Below are 17,994 nucleotides of genomic sequence, written 5' to 3' on the forward strand. Positions count from 1 at the left end.
TTGAAATTGGTTCAAAAGACATGGAATTAGTAGGCAGAGCTGCCTCCTCCTCCTCCTCTTACCTGTAGGGGAGAGAGATCAGTTCCTGGCTGGCTGGGGCAGTGTCATTGATACAGCCGGTGTCATTGTTACCTTCCACTAACAGATCACTTGACACCTGTGGCCCAGGCAGGGCTGTGCCTGCGCATTGTCCTGTGGAGCTGGAGGTTTTGACCCTCTCCATTGTCCCTGAACCCCGAGGGAAGCCAAGATACAGGCGATGCTGGGACACAGTGCTTGGTGACCCAACAGAAGAACTAGATTTTTTCTGGTGCCTGCCTCCCCTTGTGGGGTCGCAGCTGCCTCTTGGCTTCCTGCTACCTAGCCCCTGTTGCTGCCCTGGGCAGAGGAGATGAGTTTGTCACTTGCTGGGAGCTGAGGCAGGGTGATGATGCTGCACAGAGAAGGGACTCTTGGAGTGGCCTTGGAGTGAAAAGCCGGGGTGAGCAGTAGCCTGTCTGGGTTTTCCTGTCTGGCTGCCCTTCTGGTGTGTGCATCCAGGTGGCATCATGCTGCAGCAGATCCTGCATGACATGTACATCGACCCTGAGCTCCTAGCCGAGCTCAGTGATGTGCAGAAGCACATCCTCTTCTACAAAATGCGAGAGGAGCAGCTGAGGCGCTGGCGGGAGCATGAGGCTTGGGAGGCCCTGGCCCAGGCAGAGGGTCTCAGGCCTCCGAAGATCAAACGAGGTATGTGCTACGCTGTTACCGAGGGGCTGATTATTGATGCCACACTAGACTCTTCTTTAAAATGGGCACTGGTGTGGTGCGGGGTTGGAGCTTGAAACCCTTATTCTGTGAGCGCCTGGTTCCATTAGTACGGATCTTTACTTTTTGACCAGGTCTGTAGGGCTCCAAAGGGGCTACCCAGGGACCATGTTGGTGTTGCGGAATGGGGACTGGCTTTGTTTTGTGGGAAGCTCAAGTTCTGCGAGGGCACCATTGGGATCTCAGATTGTCTTTGACAAAGTTGGTGATTGCCTGGTGAAGAAGAAGCATATTCTTGACCCTCCTCAGTTGTTCTGGGATAGAGGCCAGATACAACCAAGATGTGCAGCTGCTCCTTCCCGTGTGTGGGTGGCACATTGGATCTCAGCTAGAGCCAACACTGGGCACTGTTCCCCCCCTCCCTGTCCTCATGTGAGAGGGCACTCCAATAGGCATCTGGAGAGGGGGTGTTGGGTAATGTCCTGCAGAATGAGTAACAAGCCTCAACTGGCAGTAGCAACCACTGACAAGAAGCAAGGGCCCAACCTACATTTCAGGTGGTTTACCTACTGTCATGTATCAGTGAAGCCAAGGGACTGGTGTGCCTGTGAATGAAGGCCCCCTGAAGCAGGCAGGCTGCTGAGACTTGGGACAGGACTCAGGGTCCTGCCGGGGTGGTCCTCTACATGGGCACTGAGCTTCAGAGTTTGCAGAACCCATTCTCCTTCTCTCTTGTTCACTCTCCACAAGCTTTCTTGTGGCCTCCATCTGTTCTCCAGAGTGTGTAGACTTGCTTGGATTAACATTTTCAATTGGGAACAAGGTCCTGTTTCTGTCCTGGGCATGCTGACTCCTTGGGCACTTAGCTCCTGCTCTCCGCTCCAGGCTCACTGCTGGACAGTCCTTGCCATGTGCCCCAGGCCACACTCGCACCCCTCTGGACATGCTCACTCTAGCCTTTGTCTTGGCACAAGTAGTTCTTCCTGTTGGAATGTCCCCCTGCCTTCATCCTCCTGACAAACTCCTTCAGGACTAGTCCCCTCCCCTGGAGTCTTTGGGAGATGCTCCTGGCACAGTGAAGCGTTACTCCTCTGCAGCAGCTGCTTGGCATGAGGGACCCACCCCGGCCCTAGCGCTTGCCACATTGTCATTGTCATTTGTCATTTACTTGCCTGGCTCCTCAAGGGGACTCAAAACCCCTGGACTATGAGACATTACTCCATCATGTCTTCCCTCCCTGGGTCTAGCAAAGAGCTGGCACAGAGTGCTAAATCCTCATTTCAAATGAGACACAGCAGGACCCCAAGGGGACAGTGCAAGGACTTGGCTGTGCTTGGCTGGTGCTAAGTCTGGGGCCTTCTGGGCCGGGTGGCACAGGCGGCTGCATCACTAGCTGGTGAAGAGGACGGGCTGCCTCGCCAGCCCCACCCAGCCTGAGCCCTAGGGCCTCACATCGTCTGTACAGTGGCTGTTTTGGGAGGAAGACAGATGCCTGAAAATTTAACTGCAAAAATATTTTTACGGCGATTTGTCACACATTGACATCTACATTTTCATGTATAAATTATACGTTAAACTCATTTGGGTTTCTGGTGCAGACAACTCTTTTCCGGGTAATTAATTTTCTGATTTATAAAGAATGGGAAAAAAAAAAACCGGGAGGAAACACACTGAGGAATGTGTGCATTCCAGGTCAGGATCCTGTTCAGATCGCAACTCTTTACCTCAGTCCTGTCTGTGAACTGTCTGAGCAGATAAGAGGAAGCTCTTGGGGGCTGGCTGTGCCCCAAAGGCTGAAGAGCTTGTTGCAGCTGGGTCCAGGATGTACACACAGTGCCTGCTTTCTGTCCTCTGGCCATGACGTTGGTGATGCAAGGTTTCAACGACCCTCCACCGTGTCAGTGAACTTCACATTTACCAAGTACTTGCCCCACTGAATGCTCCCATAGGCCTGTGACTCCGTTTCTAGATGAGGCCATAGCTCACAGAGGTGACACATCCCATCCATAGTCATCTAGATCCTATGAAATTGAGTTGGGATGCACATCCCATGACTTTGACCTTGGGTCCAGTGACTGATGTTTTTCTATCCATTCACTTTTCAATTATGACTTAAGCTCAACAGATATCTGTGCACTCATTCATTTCTTCATTCAGTTCCTTGTTCATTCCCTTATCTAGCATTACTAAGTGTGATATTGGTTAACTGGCCAGAGCTTTGGCAAATCCCGGCCCCCTGGAGTGCCCCGAGGGAGGCTTGGTGCAGAGTAGCCACGCAGTGGCTCAGGGCAGCAGTGTGTGGGGACAAGCTCCATTGGCTGGATATTTCCTTTTCCTCACCTTCCTAGGCATTCCCTTCCCAGTTGTGTCCCTTCTGCACTAAGTTAGTCCTGAAGGAAGCACCTGCTGTGCCTGCCCTGTTCAGCTGTGTGCCAGACCCTTGGGGTCCCTGAGCACAACTTAGTTCTGAAACCTGGAATAATGCTTTGCCTCCTCTTACCCATTACGCCCATCCTGCTTGTCCCCTAAGACCTTCATCCCCCTCTCTCTCTTCTGGCAGGTCTTCCCTCACTGTGTCTAGGGCTCAGGTGCTAGAAGGCAGGACAGGGCAAGTTATACCTGTTGCTGCAAAGGTATACTCTGCTCTCCTGTTGTTCCTGGACAGAGTAGGAGTAAACACTGGTGATATGGATTATTCCAGTTTACAGAACCTCGGGGATTTTATTGATACCAGAACACACATTTGGGGGCCACACACAGACATAAACTGGGTGAAAGATGACAGTTAATGGTTGACACATTATCACTCCCTTGATGATGCTGGCATGTCTTTTTCTTTTTCTGTTTTCACTTTATATTTTGGTGAGAATCTTTCGATCCTGCCCTGCTGTAAAGATCTACATCTTCAGCTTAGGTTGTTTTCTCATCTGCCGTCCAGTCTGTTATTCTGTTTTATTTCTGACAACATTTGATGTGCAACAGGAATTGGTGCTCTTAGGCTGACACTATGGGAAGGCATGTAACATTATGTTCCTACTAGATTTAAGTGAAGACCCCTCACGTCAACATTATTATGACCTTTGTAACCTCTTTCTCTCCTAGTGGCCTTTCACCAGCACAAGAACCCACACCCCATATCAGGAGTTGCAGTGTTCACAACCTCTGACCCCTTCTGTACTTGCTCAGTTATCACAGTTTCTTGAGGCTGGAGCTGGATGTTGCCTGGGACACAGGACTCAGGGCACATGTGTTCAAACTGCTGTCATGACCCAGAAAACTTCCCCACCTGGGCCTGTAACTTCTTCCATGATTGGCAGTTTCTGTTAGTGTTAAATCATTCCTCTGTGACCACCTCCTTATCTGTCTGGACATCTTTTGCCTGGGAACCAGACATCCTTCCCTGCCCTTCTCCTTACTATCTCCATTAATGGGGCTGACCACAGCCATACTGTGAACCAAGCCTACACACGCAGGGAGCTGACTTCTGGTCCTTTGCATTTCTTGCTCACATAGCCAGCGCTGTGTTAGAATCTCTGCCTCCTGTGCCAGCCCCTGGCTGCCCCTCACTCCAGCCTACGGAGTACTCCAAGTCCAGCTGGGTTCCAGCTTCACTGCCTACATCCCTTACAGGCTGGGTCAAGAGGTGGCTCCCACCTCCTAGGACCCCCTCTTACTGCCAGCTTAGCCTGTGCAACTCCCAGAAGCAGCCTTGCCCTGGGCCTGAGTTACCCTACTTAGCATCCTCTCTGTGTCAAAGCATTAAGCTACTCCTCCATGTCTGCCCAAGCTTAGGTGTCTCACATGGCCTGGTTCATGCCCTAAGGAAGCTGTGGGACACAGTTCTTCTAGTGCATCTGCCTTCTCTCTGTTTCCTTGGAACCATTCAGTAACCATGGCAACCCTGCCTGTGCCTCTAGACCCTCCTAGCCTCAGTGTGTTCCCTTTCCTAGCATGGAGGTCCTGACTGTACTTGCCTGCAGACATTCCTAATGCAACTCTGTTCACACCCCTACAAACCTTTCTCCACACAGCAGCCAAGTGCCCTTTTTCTTTTAAAAATAAAAAGAATTTATTTTTATTTTTTTAAAGAGAGGAAGGGAGGGAGAAAGAGAGGGAGAGAAAGATTGATGTGCGAGAGGTACATCAATCAGTTGCCTCTTGCAAAGCCTCCCACTGGGGCCCTGGGCCACAACCCAGACTGGGAATAGAACCGGTGACCTTTTGGTTCACAGGCTGGCACTCAGTCCACTGAACCACACCATGCAGGGTGCAAGTGTCCTTTTAATACACTGATTAGCTCATGCTCCTCCCTTCCTAAGTGGCTTCCCTTGCACTCAGAGAAAATACAAATGACTTTCGCTGCCCTCTGCCCATTGTCCAACCTAATTTCCACACATTTGTGTTCCTCTGCTCTTTTCCCAAACTCTCAAGGGGCTGGTTCCATCCATCATTCATTTCTCAGTTAAATGTTGAATTCTTCACTGACCACTCACCCTCAATGAGCTCCATCCAGATCTCTCTTTTAGAACACCCTGCCCAATTTTCTTCATAGCACTCATCACATCTCAGGATATTTATATACAATCCACACAACATAAAATTTACCATTTTAACCATTAAAAGGTGTACAATCCAGAGATATTTAGTAAATTTAAGATGTTGTGCAACTACCACCTCCAACTTGTTCCAGAACATTTGTTTTTCTTTTTAATTGATTTGTAGAGAGAAAGGAAGGTGGGGTGGGGGTGGGGGATGAAGAGAAAGAGAAATATCAATTTGTTGTTCTACTTATTTATGCATTCATTGGCTGATTTTTTTCATGTTCCCTGATCAGGGATTGAATCCTTATCCTTTGCATATGGGGAGGACACTCTAACCAACTGAACCAGTTCATCATCACCCTGAAAGGAAAGCCTGCATCCATTAAGCAGTCACTTCCCATCCCCTCCCTCCCTCAGCTCCTGGCACCACTAATCTCCTTTCTGTCTCTATGGATTTGCCCTTCTCTTCCTTCTCCTTCTTTCCCTCCTTCTCCTCTTTTTCCCCCTCCTCCATCTCCTGAATCTGTTGCTCAGTAGAGGTCAGTCTCCTCTATCAGCCCCAAAATGCCATGAGTCCGTGAGTGTTGCTTGCATGTTCTATCCAGGCTGGGAACAAAGCCTAGGGCTACAGTGGGTGTGTGTGTGTGGGTGGGTGGGTGAGTGGCTGCTAAGACCTTTGCATGCCTCTAGAGGGGCTTGACTGGAAGGACAGGTATTAACAAATTTCTATTTGAGTGAAAGACTGTGCACTGTGCAGTGTGGCTCCTTATCTAGACCCTGAAAATCTTCAGAAAAGTATAAAAATCATAATATGCGTGTGTTTTGGGATATCCTGTAGAAGCCAAAATACAACCTGTAATACATAAATAATAGTAATCCTGTTGACTTTTTCCCCTCATAACTCATTTCATTTTCATTTCTTGTTTTAGAATTTTGACTTAGATTTTAGTTTGACCAGTCTTGTTTTTTGTCTTCGCATCTTCTTAGTGTATATTGCCTAAATCTTTTCTTCCCTCCACCATTTGTTATCATTTTGTTTTAGGAGAATCTATTGGAAAATATATAGCATATGCTATTTTAAAACTCATTTTTTAAAATGTACTCAAATTCATTTCTCTTTCGTCAGGAATGGAACATAATTTACTGAAGATGAGAAGCATAAGGATATTTTAACAGAGACACATAAGGATATTTTAAAACCATTCTCTATGATTTTGTTGTTATAATCAGGATTTTAGATTGATTCTGTTTACTTATTTCATCTATCAAGATTTATGACTATCAATAATTATTTTGTATTTGTTTCATTGCTCCCTATATATTTTTTCCCTCTGAGGGGAAACTGATAAATATCTTATTCTCCTTTTTCCCCATTGCACAAGTGTTTTGGCCAGTCCAGCAGCATGCCCCTCACCATTAGGATTTTCAGCATGTCAAACAGAAGTCATTAAACATCAAGAGAAAGCCATACTTGAAGCTCTCTTCTGCCCCATCTCTGTACTTGCTGCCATAATGTGGTGGGGATACCATTGATTTTGGCATGCTGACTTTCTTCAGCCTCCTCTTGAATTTTTCTGTTGGTTCCAACAGTTTTCTAGTAAATGCACTTGGAGCATCCAGTTTGGCAATGACTGCAGAGGAACACTGGGGTGTTAGGCATGGGGAATGCCCCAGATTTCTGGAGCTGTTGCTCCGGCCCTCTTTCCCTGAGCACTGGGGACAGTGCTTCTAGGATGGTGGGGAGGGTTGGGGAGGCCACTGACAAAATCTCCTTCCCTGGTTTCTCTTATGCCCGGCAGGCATGGGTGTCCAGAGGGGTGAGAGTGCAGTTGTTTTTGGCTCTGGGAAGAGATCCATCTTATGTGACAAGTATTTCTGTATATAGAGCATTCTGTATCTAGGAGGAGAGAACTGAAAGTGTGGCCTTGTCCAGCTGAAGGCTTCTGGCAGGGGGAATCTGAAGGGGTTCCCAGAGAGGGCCCCAAGTTTTGGATGCTAAAGAGGAAGTGTCAGGATAGCAGGCAGAACAAGGCCTAAGAACTCATTCAGATGGAGCACCTCCTCTGTGTCTGGCTTCCCTGGGTCCTTTAAGTGCCTTTTAAAAAAAAACCTCACCCCCGTAGGGACCTGGGAGTTGGATACTTTATATTTCATGAAATCTAAGACACCAGAGCTTGAAAGACACGCTATGTTTACATACCACTTAAAAAGCTGTAAATTAAACCTGATACACCATTGTTTTGTCAAAAGAATTTAAAACTAGTCTGGAGGTTTTGGCTAGAAATAAGTGACAAAGATTTATTAGTGGTTGTTAGAGTTTGCAAACTGGACACATATCTAGGAATAAACTCAGGAATGTTTCAGGGAACAAAGGAAAATCATTGGCTTGTGTAATGTAACTGAACCACATGAAAAAAACAAGCCTTGCCTTCTTGGTCCATTACTGTGGTTAACTAGTATCAATAATTATAACTGTAATGATGAATTTCAGGTGGTTGTCATGTGCAGCATCTGGCAGCCTGGACGCATAGAGACTTTTCTTTGAGGAGGTCTCAAGCTTGACTGAGTTAGGCTCTGACGCATACTGTAGTGATGAAGAGCTGTGTAATGCCTGATGCAGGACTGAAGTGCCTCAGGAAAGTTTAAAAGTTTAAATGTCAGGATAAATTTATTGTTTTTCCTCAAGCTTTACGTTCTGTTAATAATTTAGGAGTAAGGCTGGAACAGATCCCATTATTTCCCCCTAACTTCACTCTTTCCTCATTTGTAAGTCATATCCTGATTTCAGAAATGTTAAAATGTGTCCTTAAATCAATGAAATAAGTTATCATTCATGTTTGAGTCGAAAGATACAAATATGACTAGATTTAAAAATCTTTTTTTGTATCTTATTGATAATGCTATTACATTTTTCCTGATTTTTACCTCTTTGTCCTCCTCCATCCAGCAACCCCCACTTTCTCAAGCAATCCCTGTATCATTGTTCATGTCCATGGGCCATGTGTATAAGTTTTTTGGCTACTCCATTACCTATACTGTACTTTATATCCCCGTGGCTATTCTGTAACTACCTTCTTGTGTTTCTTAATCTCCTCACCTCTTTACTTATTCCCCCATACCACTCTCCCATCTGATGACTATCAAAACACTCTCTGTATCCATGATTCTGTCTCTGTTCTTCTTCTTTGCTTAGTTTGTTTTTTAGATTCAGTTTTTGAGAGATATGTATTTCTGCCATTTTATTGTTTCTAGCTTTGATTTTCTTCTTTTTCTTACATAAGTCCCTTTAACATTTTATATAATAATGGTTTGGTAATGATGAACTCCTTTAGTTGTTTCTTGTCTGTGAAGCTCTTTATCTGCCCTTCGATTCTAAGTGATATCTTTGCTGGGTACAGCAGTCTTGACTGTAGGTCCCTGTTTTTCATGAGTTTGAATATTTCTTGCCAATCCCTTCTATCCTGCAAACTTTCTTTTGAGAAATCTGCTGACAGTATTACATGAACTCCCCTGTAGTTCACTAACTTCTTTTCTCTGGCTGCTCTTAAGATTCTCTCATTATCTTTAACTTTTGGCATTTTAATTATGATGTGTCTTGAACTGGGCCTCTTTGCATCCATCTTGTTTGGGATTCTCTGTGCTTCCTGGACTTGCATGTTTATTTCCTTCACCAAATTAGGGAAGTTTTCTTTCATTATTTTTTCAAATAGATTTCCAATTTCTTGCTCTTTCTCTTCTCCTTCTGGCACCCCTAGTGTAGGGTAAGTGGAGGCAGTCTGCCTTCCTCACCCAGGTGTCTGGGAAGCGGTTTCTCACAGCCTTGAATGGGCCCGTTAAGTAGTCTTCTCATAGCCTTGAGACTGGGTCCAATAAGTGGTTCCCATAACATGAGGTGGGCTCGCATGTGCAGAATCACCTTATGTTATATAAGATTTTGGCTTTTTGCTGGCTTTGTTATTTTCTAGTACTTAAGGAGGTAGGGGCTTCTCACTGTGTGCTCAGGCAGACACACAGCTTACAGTATGTGTGGCTTGCCCATCCTGGAATAAAGGCATGTCAAGCATCCGCATGGCACCGTGCATTTTCTTCTGTCTCCCTGAATCTAGAGTGGACCTTCCAGGCCTTGAACGGCTGCAACACACCTATGATGCAAATGTTGGACTTCCTGAAATTGTCTCAGAGGCTTTTTACACTATCCTCATTTTTTTGGATTCTTTTTTATTCTTGTTGTTTTGTGTGGTTGTTTTTTGCTTCCTTATGTTCCAAATCATTGATTTAATTCTCAGCTTCATCCATTTACAGTCGTTTCCTGTAAGTTGTTCTTTATTTCAATTAGTATATCCTTCATTTCTGACTGGATCTTTTTTATGCTGTTGAGGTCCTCATTAAGTTCATTGAGCATCCTTATAATCAGTGTTTTGAACTCTGCATCTGATAGATTGCTTGTTTCCATTTTGTTTCATTCTTTTTCTGCAGTTTTGATCTGTTCATTATTTGGGCTGTGCTTCTCTATCTCCTCATTTTGGCAGCCTCCCTGTTCTTGTTTCTGTGTATTGGGTAGAGCTGCTTTGACTCTGTATCTTGGTAACATGGTCTAATGTAGTAGGTGTCTTGTAGGGTCCAGTGGCACAACATCTCCTATCACCCAAGCTTGGGTACTCGAGGTACATCCTTCTTGTGGGATGAGTACTCCCTCCTGTTGTAGTTGAGCCTCGGTTGCTCTTGGCAGATCAATGGGAGGGATTTTCCCATGCCAGTCAGCTGCAAGGACTGTCTGTGACCATTTACCTCTGCCTTCTGTGGAACATCAGCTGTGCAGGGGCAGGGTGGTGGTGCTCTCGTGTGGTCTACAGCTGTCAACTGGGTGCACTGGCCCCGGGGCTTCCCAGGTGGTTCAGACCAAGGTCAGACCCCACATACGTTTTGCCTGGGGCTACCCTGAGTGAACTATAAAGCAATCGGAGATGACTGCTACTTGTTCAGGGCTTGGAGATTCCCAGGTGAAGCTGAACTGTGAATGTAGGCTGGCTGCTGCTACGGCCAGGCCTGGGGCTCACTGAGGCCAGCTGTTGCTTGTTTGAGAGGATTTAGGAAGTTGTGAAGCATGAGCGAAGACCAGCCATTCATATGGAAAAGTGGCTTGCGTGGGCCTATAAGTTAGAGGGGGGCAGAGTCTCTGGGGATCCCCAAGGTGGGTCATATAGTGTTAGCTAGGTTGATGGAATCTCAGATATGGTACCACCTTGCCAACTCTGTGGCTCTGTGACTCTGGCTCTCTGGGGGGAGGGTTTAGAAAAGGGACAGTAACCTTTGCTTGCCTTGATGCCACATACTCCAGTTCTACCCTGTATGCCACTGGTGCCTTTTAGGTTGCTACCCTTGTTCTGGAGCTCAGAGGGAGTGAGTCTCAATAAGTGAGTCTGTGTGTGGGCTCTTTAAGAACAGCTGCTTGGGGCTCCAGAAGTTTCTTCCACTGACTCAATCTCTGCTGTTTTTTGCAGCCACAAATTGTGGGGGCGTATCTTTCTGGCACTGGAACCCTGGGCTGGGAGGTGTGGTTTGGGTCTGCGGCTCCTCGCTCCCAAGATATCCCTCTCCAATTTTTATCCACCACATGTGGTTGTGGGACAAGCCCATTCTGCATCTGCACCTCTCCTACCACACTGGAGGGATGTGGTTTCTTTAATTCTGTAGTTGTCAGAATTCTATCCAACTTGATTTCTGATGGTTCTGAGTGATGGTTGTTTTATATTTTAGTTGTAATTTTGATGTGGTTGTGTGAAGAGGTGAGCCATATCTGCCTACACCACCATCTAAAAAATCTTCTTGATAAAAGATACCAAACTGAGTTTAAAAAGAAAACAAAACAGGAGATAAAAGAGAGAAAAATATTTGCAACATATATAACAAAGGATCAGTATTTAGAGAACATGAAAACACTCTCCAAGTAGTTAGCAAAAACTAAACAATAGGAAAATAGGAACAAAGATGAACAAGCTTTTCTACACATGAAGGCCAGTGCCTGGGGCCAAGCAGAGATCTTGAGCTTCAGTGTATGCAGTCCCCACTTCTCCACTTTCTCCTGGCTGCTGCCCAAAGCCCAAGGACTGAACAGACTGAGTTTTGCTCAGCTCTGGATGGAGGGGAGCAACTCTCCCGCTAGGTGCAGGGCCCCAGCTGAGGATGCTGGTCTCACCAGTCTAGGGTTAATTTCTCTCCCCATGCTTCAGGGGGATTATGCCTGCCACCTCCCTGCTTCCCCACCTCTCCACTTCCCTGCTTTTCCTTCCAGTTGGGAGTCAGCAGGGGCAGTTTCTGAGAAAGGCTACCAGCTGGTTATCTCTGGCCTCCCTGTAACCTGACTCCAGGTCCCAGCTCCAGCTCCTGCTTAGTGTAGCTGGGCTAAAGTAACAGGGTTACCGACAGCTGCCTGTCCCCAGGCTATCTCTCCCAGTGGCTAGCATTACTGCTTTCCAGGTTTTTCTCACATAAAAATTAGCAAAGCCTTTTAGGATTTTTCCATTTGGAGCCAGATTTTGCATTGGACTTGGGGATCTAAAATCTTTTTTTAAAAATGTATTTTATTGATTATACTGTTATAGTTGTCCCAATTTTCCCGCTTTGCCCCCTTCCACCTGGTACCCTCTATTTTCTCCAGCAATCCCCCACTTAGTTCATGACCATGGGTCATGCATATAAGTTCTTTGGCTACTCCATTACCCACACTGTTCTTAATACACCCTGTCTATTCTGTACATATCAATTTGTACTTCTTAATTCCTGTACCTTTCCCCCTATTCTCCCTCTTTCCCCTCCCAACTGATAACTTTCCAAATGATCTCCATGTGCATGACTCTGTTTCTGTTCTGCATTTGCTTAGTTTGTTTTTTAGATTCAATTGCTGATAGTTGTGAATTTATTGCCATTTTAATGTTCATAGTTTTGATCTTCTTCTTTTTCTTAAATATGTCCCCTTAACATTTCATATAATAATATCTTAGTGATGATGAGCTCCTTTAGCTTGACCTTATCTGGGAAGCACTTTATCTGCCCTTGAATTCTAAATGATAGCTTTGCTGGATAGAGTAATCTTGGGTGTAGGTCCTTATCTTTCATGACTTCGAATACTTCTTTCCTCTTTCCAGCCCCTTCCTGCCTGCAAGGTTTCTTTTGAGAAATCTGCACTGTCTTATGGGAATTCCCTTGTAGGTCACTAACTTCTTTTCTCTTGCTGCTTTTGAGATTATTTCTTTCTCTTTAATCTGGCATTTTAATAATGATGTGTCTTGCGTAGAGACTCTTTGTTTGCATCTTGTTTGGGACTTTTTGTGCTTCCTGCACTTTAATATCTATTTCCTTCACTAAAAGAGGGAAGTTTTCTTTTCATTATTTTTTCAAATAGATTTCCAATTTCTTGCTCTTTCTCTTCTCCTTCTGGCAGGACTGTGATGTGAATGTTGGAACACTTGAATTGTCCTTTTATTTTTTTAAAAAAAATATTAAGAAGAATTTTTTTTTTTTTTATTGTTCAAGTACATTTATCTCCATTTTCTCTCCACCATTTTCCCCTGCCCCACCTTCAACCCTTCTGCACTTTGGCTTTGTCCATAGGTCCTTTATACATGTCTCTTGATTTGACCCTCCCCCTTCTTTTCCCCATTACCCCACTCCCTCCTTCCCTCTTGTTACTGTTGGTGTGATTTTTTCTTTCAGTATTGCTGATTATATTTTTCTTGCCTGTTTGTTTTGTGGATTAGGTTCCACTTATAGGTGAGATCCTATGGTATTTGTCTTTCACTGCCTGGCTTATTTTGCTTAGCATAATGCTCTCCAGTTCCATTCATGCTGTTATGAAGGGTTGTAGCTCTTTCTTTCTTTCTGCTGCATAGTATTCCATTGTGTAAATGTATCATAGTTTTTTGATCCACTCATTTATTGATGGGCACTTAGGTTGCTTCCAGCACTTGGCTATTGTAAATTGTGCTGCTATGAACATTGGGGTGCATAAGTTCTTTTGGATTGGTGTTTCAGGATTCTAAGGGTATAATCCCAGCAGGGGAATCCCTGGGTCAAAAAGCAGTTCCATTTTTAGCTTTTTGAGGAAATTCCACACTGCTTTCCACAGTGGCTGCAACAGTCTGCATTCCCACCAACAATGCACTAGGGTTCCCTTTTCTCCACAACCTCACCAGCACTTGTTGTTAGTTGATTTGTTTAAGATGGCCATTCTGACCAGTATGAAGTGGTACCTCATTGTGGTTTTAATTTGCATTTCACTGATGACTAGTGATGCTGAGCATCCTTTCATATGTCTCTGGGCCCTGTGTATGTCCGCCTTGGAGAAGTGTCTGTTCAGGCCCTTTGCCCATTTTTTTAAAATTATTTTTTTATTTATAAATCATGTTAATTCTATTACAGTTGTCTCAAATTTTCCCCCTTTATCCCCCTCCACGCAATCCACCCCTACCCCTCACCCCCACAGTCAGTTCCCACTCTGTTATCCATGTCCATGGGTCATTCATACATGTTCTTTGTCTAGTCCCTTCCCCTTCTTTTCACCATAGTCTTCTTTCCTCCTCCCTTCTGGTCACTTTCAGCCTGCTCCAGTTTCTGTGCCTGTGGTTTATTTTGTTCATTAGTTTATTTTGTTGAATAGAGTCCACATATAGGTGAGACCATATGGTAATTGTCTTTCATCAACTGGCTTATTTCACTTAGCTTAATATTCTCTACTTCCATCCATATTGTCGCAAAAAGTAGGAGTTCCATCTCTCTTTCTTTCTTATATGTAGATTGATTTTATTTATTTATTTTAAATGTTGTTAATTATAAAATATTAAAAAAAATTTAAAACCATTATAAAATCTCAGCAATTAAACCAACATGACACCAGCACAGAAATAATCAAGTAGATCAATGAAATATAATGAGCATTCTAGAGACAAATGTATATATCTCATTAATATATGTATGATTAAGTTGATATTTCAAATCAATGGGGGAAAATAATGCTTATTCCACAAATAAGGTGGATGGACCACTATTACTTGAAATAAAACAAATATAGAGCCCTATTTCACACATTATACAAGAAATATTCAGGTGAGTTAAAAATCAATATGTAGAATCTAAGGAGTTTTAGAAGAAAGTGGAACTAATATTTTTCATGACCTGAAGTAAAATATTCAACCCCAGAAGCTATAAAGTAAATATTGACAATATAACTATACTTAACGTTTAACTATATAGTAATAGACATATAAAAAAGTTAAAGGACAAAGAATAGAATAGAAAAGTATTTGTAACACATCTAAAACACGGTTAATAGGTTGCTTTTTTTTAAGGAAAAAGTTCTACAAACCTTTATCAATAAATGAATAAAGAATACCAAAAAGTAATCTTCTAGAGAGAAAGAAATCAAAAGATTAACATCACCTTATTATCTAGTATGAAATAGGCCTGGGCTCAAACTGATGTGATGAAAACTGTTTATGGAAATATTTGCTCTGTTATTTAAAGGGGAGGTTGCCATGGGATAGATAGTATGAGTAGATGTATTAATTTAGTATGGTGTACAAGCATAGGATCAGCAGCTAATGTCTATAATAAAAATGTATAGCTTTACTATTATATACTGAAGAACATTCTGGTGTTTGTTCATTCTTGGACCATGACCTTCATAAATTCTTTATGATATGTGAAGTGCAAGGGCCTGCACAGATGTACCAAGTTCAACTGAATTAGGAATGGAAAGATGTTTCAATTACTTATTTCATCTTTAACATTAGAAAACAATAAACTTGTAAAGGCATTTTTCCACACACAATGAAAATAATTCAGATTGTGTCTAAGTTAGCCCAAGGCATTGTAAAGTTGAAAATATATATTCTATTTTTATGTGGTCATTAATTATAGATTTATGTGGGAAAGTGAAAATAAGAACACGAAAGGGCAAGTAAAGAATCACAAATAGCAGGCTCATGGGCACAGGCAATGGGGGGATTAGCTGTTGGAGTGGGGTTGGGGGAGGGGTGAGCAATGTGAAAAAAGGTGGGACAACTGTATCTGGATAACAAATTAAAAAATAAAATAAAATAAAATAAATTTTTTAAAAAGATTTGAAAACAAAAAAACAAAACAAAAAAACCCCAAAAAGTCATTTAAAGCTTTTTTTAAAAAAAATAGAAATAGGCAAGAAATATACAAAAACAAGTTTAGTTTCAACAAATAGTAAAGGGACAATTAAAATAACATCATTGTCACAATTAGATTAATGAGTATTGGTAACCAGATTAAAAATATTGGTAATATCAAGTATTGGCAAATCTGAAAGGAACTGGGTATTCATAGAAACTTTTTCTTCATCTTAAAGCAGTCCCTTTAGCATGTTTTGCAGTGCTGGTTTGGTGGAGGTATATTCTTTTAGCCTTCTTTTGTCTGGGAAATGCCTTATTTTGCCTTCCATTTGAATCGAGAGCCTTGCTGGGTAGAACAGTCTTGGTTGCAGGCCTTTGCTTTTCATGACTTGGAATATTTCTTGCCACTCCCTTCTGGCTTGCAGTGTCTCTGTTCAGAAGTCAGATACTAGCCGTATTGGGGCTCCCTTCTATGTTACTACCTCTTTCTCCCTTGTTGCCTTTAGGATTTTCTGTTTGTCTTTGATATTTGCCATTTTAATGATGATGTGTCTTGGAGTGGGCCTCACTGGGTTCCTCTTGAATGGGACCCTTTGTGCTTCCTGGACTTGTGTGCCTTTTTCTGTCCTCTAATTAGGGAAGTTTTCCACTGTTACTTTTTCAAATAGGTTATCTGTCCCTTCTACTCTTCTTCTGGTATCCCTATTATACGGATATTATTACGTTTCAGGTTGTCCTGCATTTCTCTCAATGCCTCTTTATTCTTTTTGAGTCTTTTTTCTTTTTCTTGCTCTTTCTCAGAGCTTTTTTCTACCTTATCCTCCAGCTCGCTGATTTGGTCCTCAGCTTCATATAGCCTGCTTTGGATTCCTTCTACTGTGTTCTTCAATTCAGAAATTGTATTCTTCATTTCCTCTTGTCTCTTATTGATAGTTTATATGTCCTTTTTCATGCTGATATAGTTTGCAATGTAGTTCCTCATAGTTTCCCTGTAGTTTTTGTAATTCTCTCTGAGCTCACTGAGCTCACTGAGCTTCCTTAGAACTGTTGTTTGGAACTCAATATCTGATAGTTTACTTGCCTTTATTTTATTTAGTTCTCTTTGTGGGGATTCCTCCTTTCCTTTTGGGTGGGATGTATTTCTTTGTCTTCCTGTTATTTGTGAGACTCTTCTCTTTTGCTTCTGCTTCTTAAGTTGATGTGTCTTGATTTCCTGACTTTGGGTGTGAACTTTATGGTAGGAGACCACTGTTTTTACTTTCTGGATCTGCCTCTGATGATGTCAGATGTTGACCCTGTCTGACCTTAGGCAGTCTGTTTGAGATTTCCAGGAATCTAGTGTCTCCTGCTGTCTCCTTTAGCTGTTAATCTAGTCACTCTGCACTCAGCAAGCCACCTTAGACAGCTCAAGGTGGGGTGGAGTCCCTTCTGAGGGTGGGGTTATTGGGTCCTTTCACGCTCCTGCTGTATAGGGGAGGAGTCTGCACTGGGATCTCGCTGGCTACTCTCTCAGTTCTCTCCCTAATGCCTCCATCCCCAGTCTTTCCTCAACTGTCACCAGACCTCTCTGCATCCCCTTTAGCCAGGGATCTACTGTCTGTAACTGCCACTCTGCACTCAGCAGGCAGCTTAGATAGCACAGGGAGGGGTGGAATCCCACCTGGGGGTGGGGCAATAGGGTCCTTTGACACTGGTGCCACTCATGGGGAGTGGTCTCTTCCTGAGCAAGATGGCTGCTGCTTCATGGGGGATGAGTCAGCACTGAGATCCCGCCAGCTACTCTCTCAGTTCTCTCCCCAAAGCCTCCTTCCCCAGTCTTGTCATGCATCCCTAGCCCACTCTGCGCCCTCCTTTGCCGGAGACCAAGCTAAGTGGCTATAAATAAAAATTTGCTTTGGCCCTATAGAAGGCTCTTTGCATCTTCATCTGCCTGTTTCTGGCAGAGAGCAACCCTGCTGCTTTTCGCAGCTGGCTGTTTTCTGTGCACTTTTTGGGCTCTGGTGCTGTGGGCTAGAGATCCTCGCTTTTGGTTTAGACCCTGCTCTTCTCAAGGGGATCCAACTGGTCAATTCAATATCCTTCTGGTACTGCTGTCCGTGGGCACCCCACCTGCCTTCTCAGGTCTGAACTGCACTCATTACCAGTTAGATTGTGCTGAAGCTGATTCTTCTGTCTCTGAGGCTACAAGGCTCCTCTCTCCCTATTGTTCAGTTTTTTGTTCCAGGCGATTTCCCCACAATTTAGTTGTGATTTCAGGTTGGTCCTGGGAGGAGGTCAGTGCGACTTCCACTCACTCCTCTGCCATTTTGATTCCCCTTTGCCCATTTTTTTAATTGCATTGTTTCTCTTCCTGAAGTGGGGTTGTGTGAGTTCTTTATATATTTTGGAGATCAAACCCTTGTCCAAGGTATCATTGGCAAATATATGTTCCCATACAGTTGATTCCCTTTTCATTTTGCCCATGTTTTCTTTAGCCATGCAGAAGCTTCTTATTTTGATGAAGTCCCATTAGTTTATTCTTTCTTTTATGTCCCTTGCTCTAGGGGACATATCTGTGAAAGTATTGC

The 17,994-nt window shown here is 43.6% G+C and overlaps 1 protein-coding gene across 1 annotated transcript in view; it reads left to right on the forward strand.

Moving 5' to 3' along the window:
- The first annotated feature begins 548 nt into the window (after window positions 1-548).
- Window positions 549-17,994, forward strand: part of SH2D4B (SH2 domain containing 4B) — a 101,043-nt gene continuing 83,597 nt past the window's right edge. The window contains exon 1 of the mRNA XM_054580449.1: window positions 549-732. Coding sequence (XP_054436424.1) covers window positions 549-732 — 184 coding nt within the window. The remainder of the gene's footprint in view (window positions 733-17,994) is intronic.

The sequence above is a fragment of the Pteronotus mesoamericanus genome, unplaced genomic scaffold (genome assembly GCF_021234165.1).
Source record: "Pteronotus mesoamericanus isolate MK-2021 breed Mesoamerican mustached bat unplaced genomic scaffold, CSHL_Meso_final contig_59, whole genome shotgun sequence".
In the NCBI taxonomy this organism is placed as follows: Eukaryota; Metazoa; Chordata; class Mammalia; order Chiroptera; family Mormoopidae; genus Pteronotus; species Pteronotus mesoamericanus.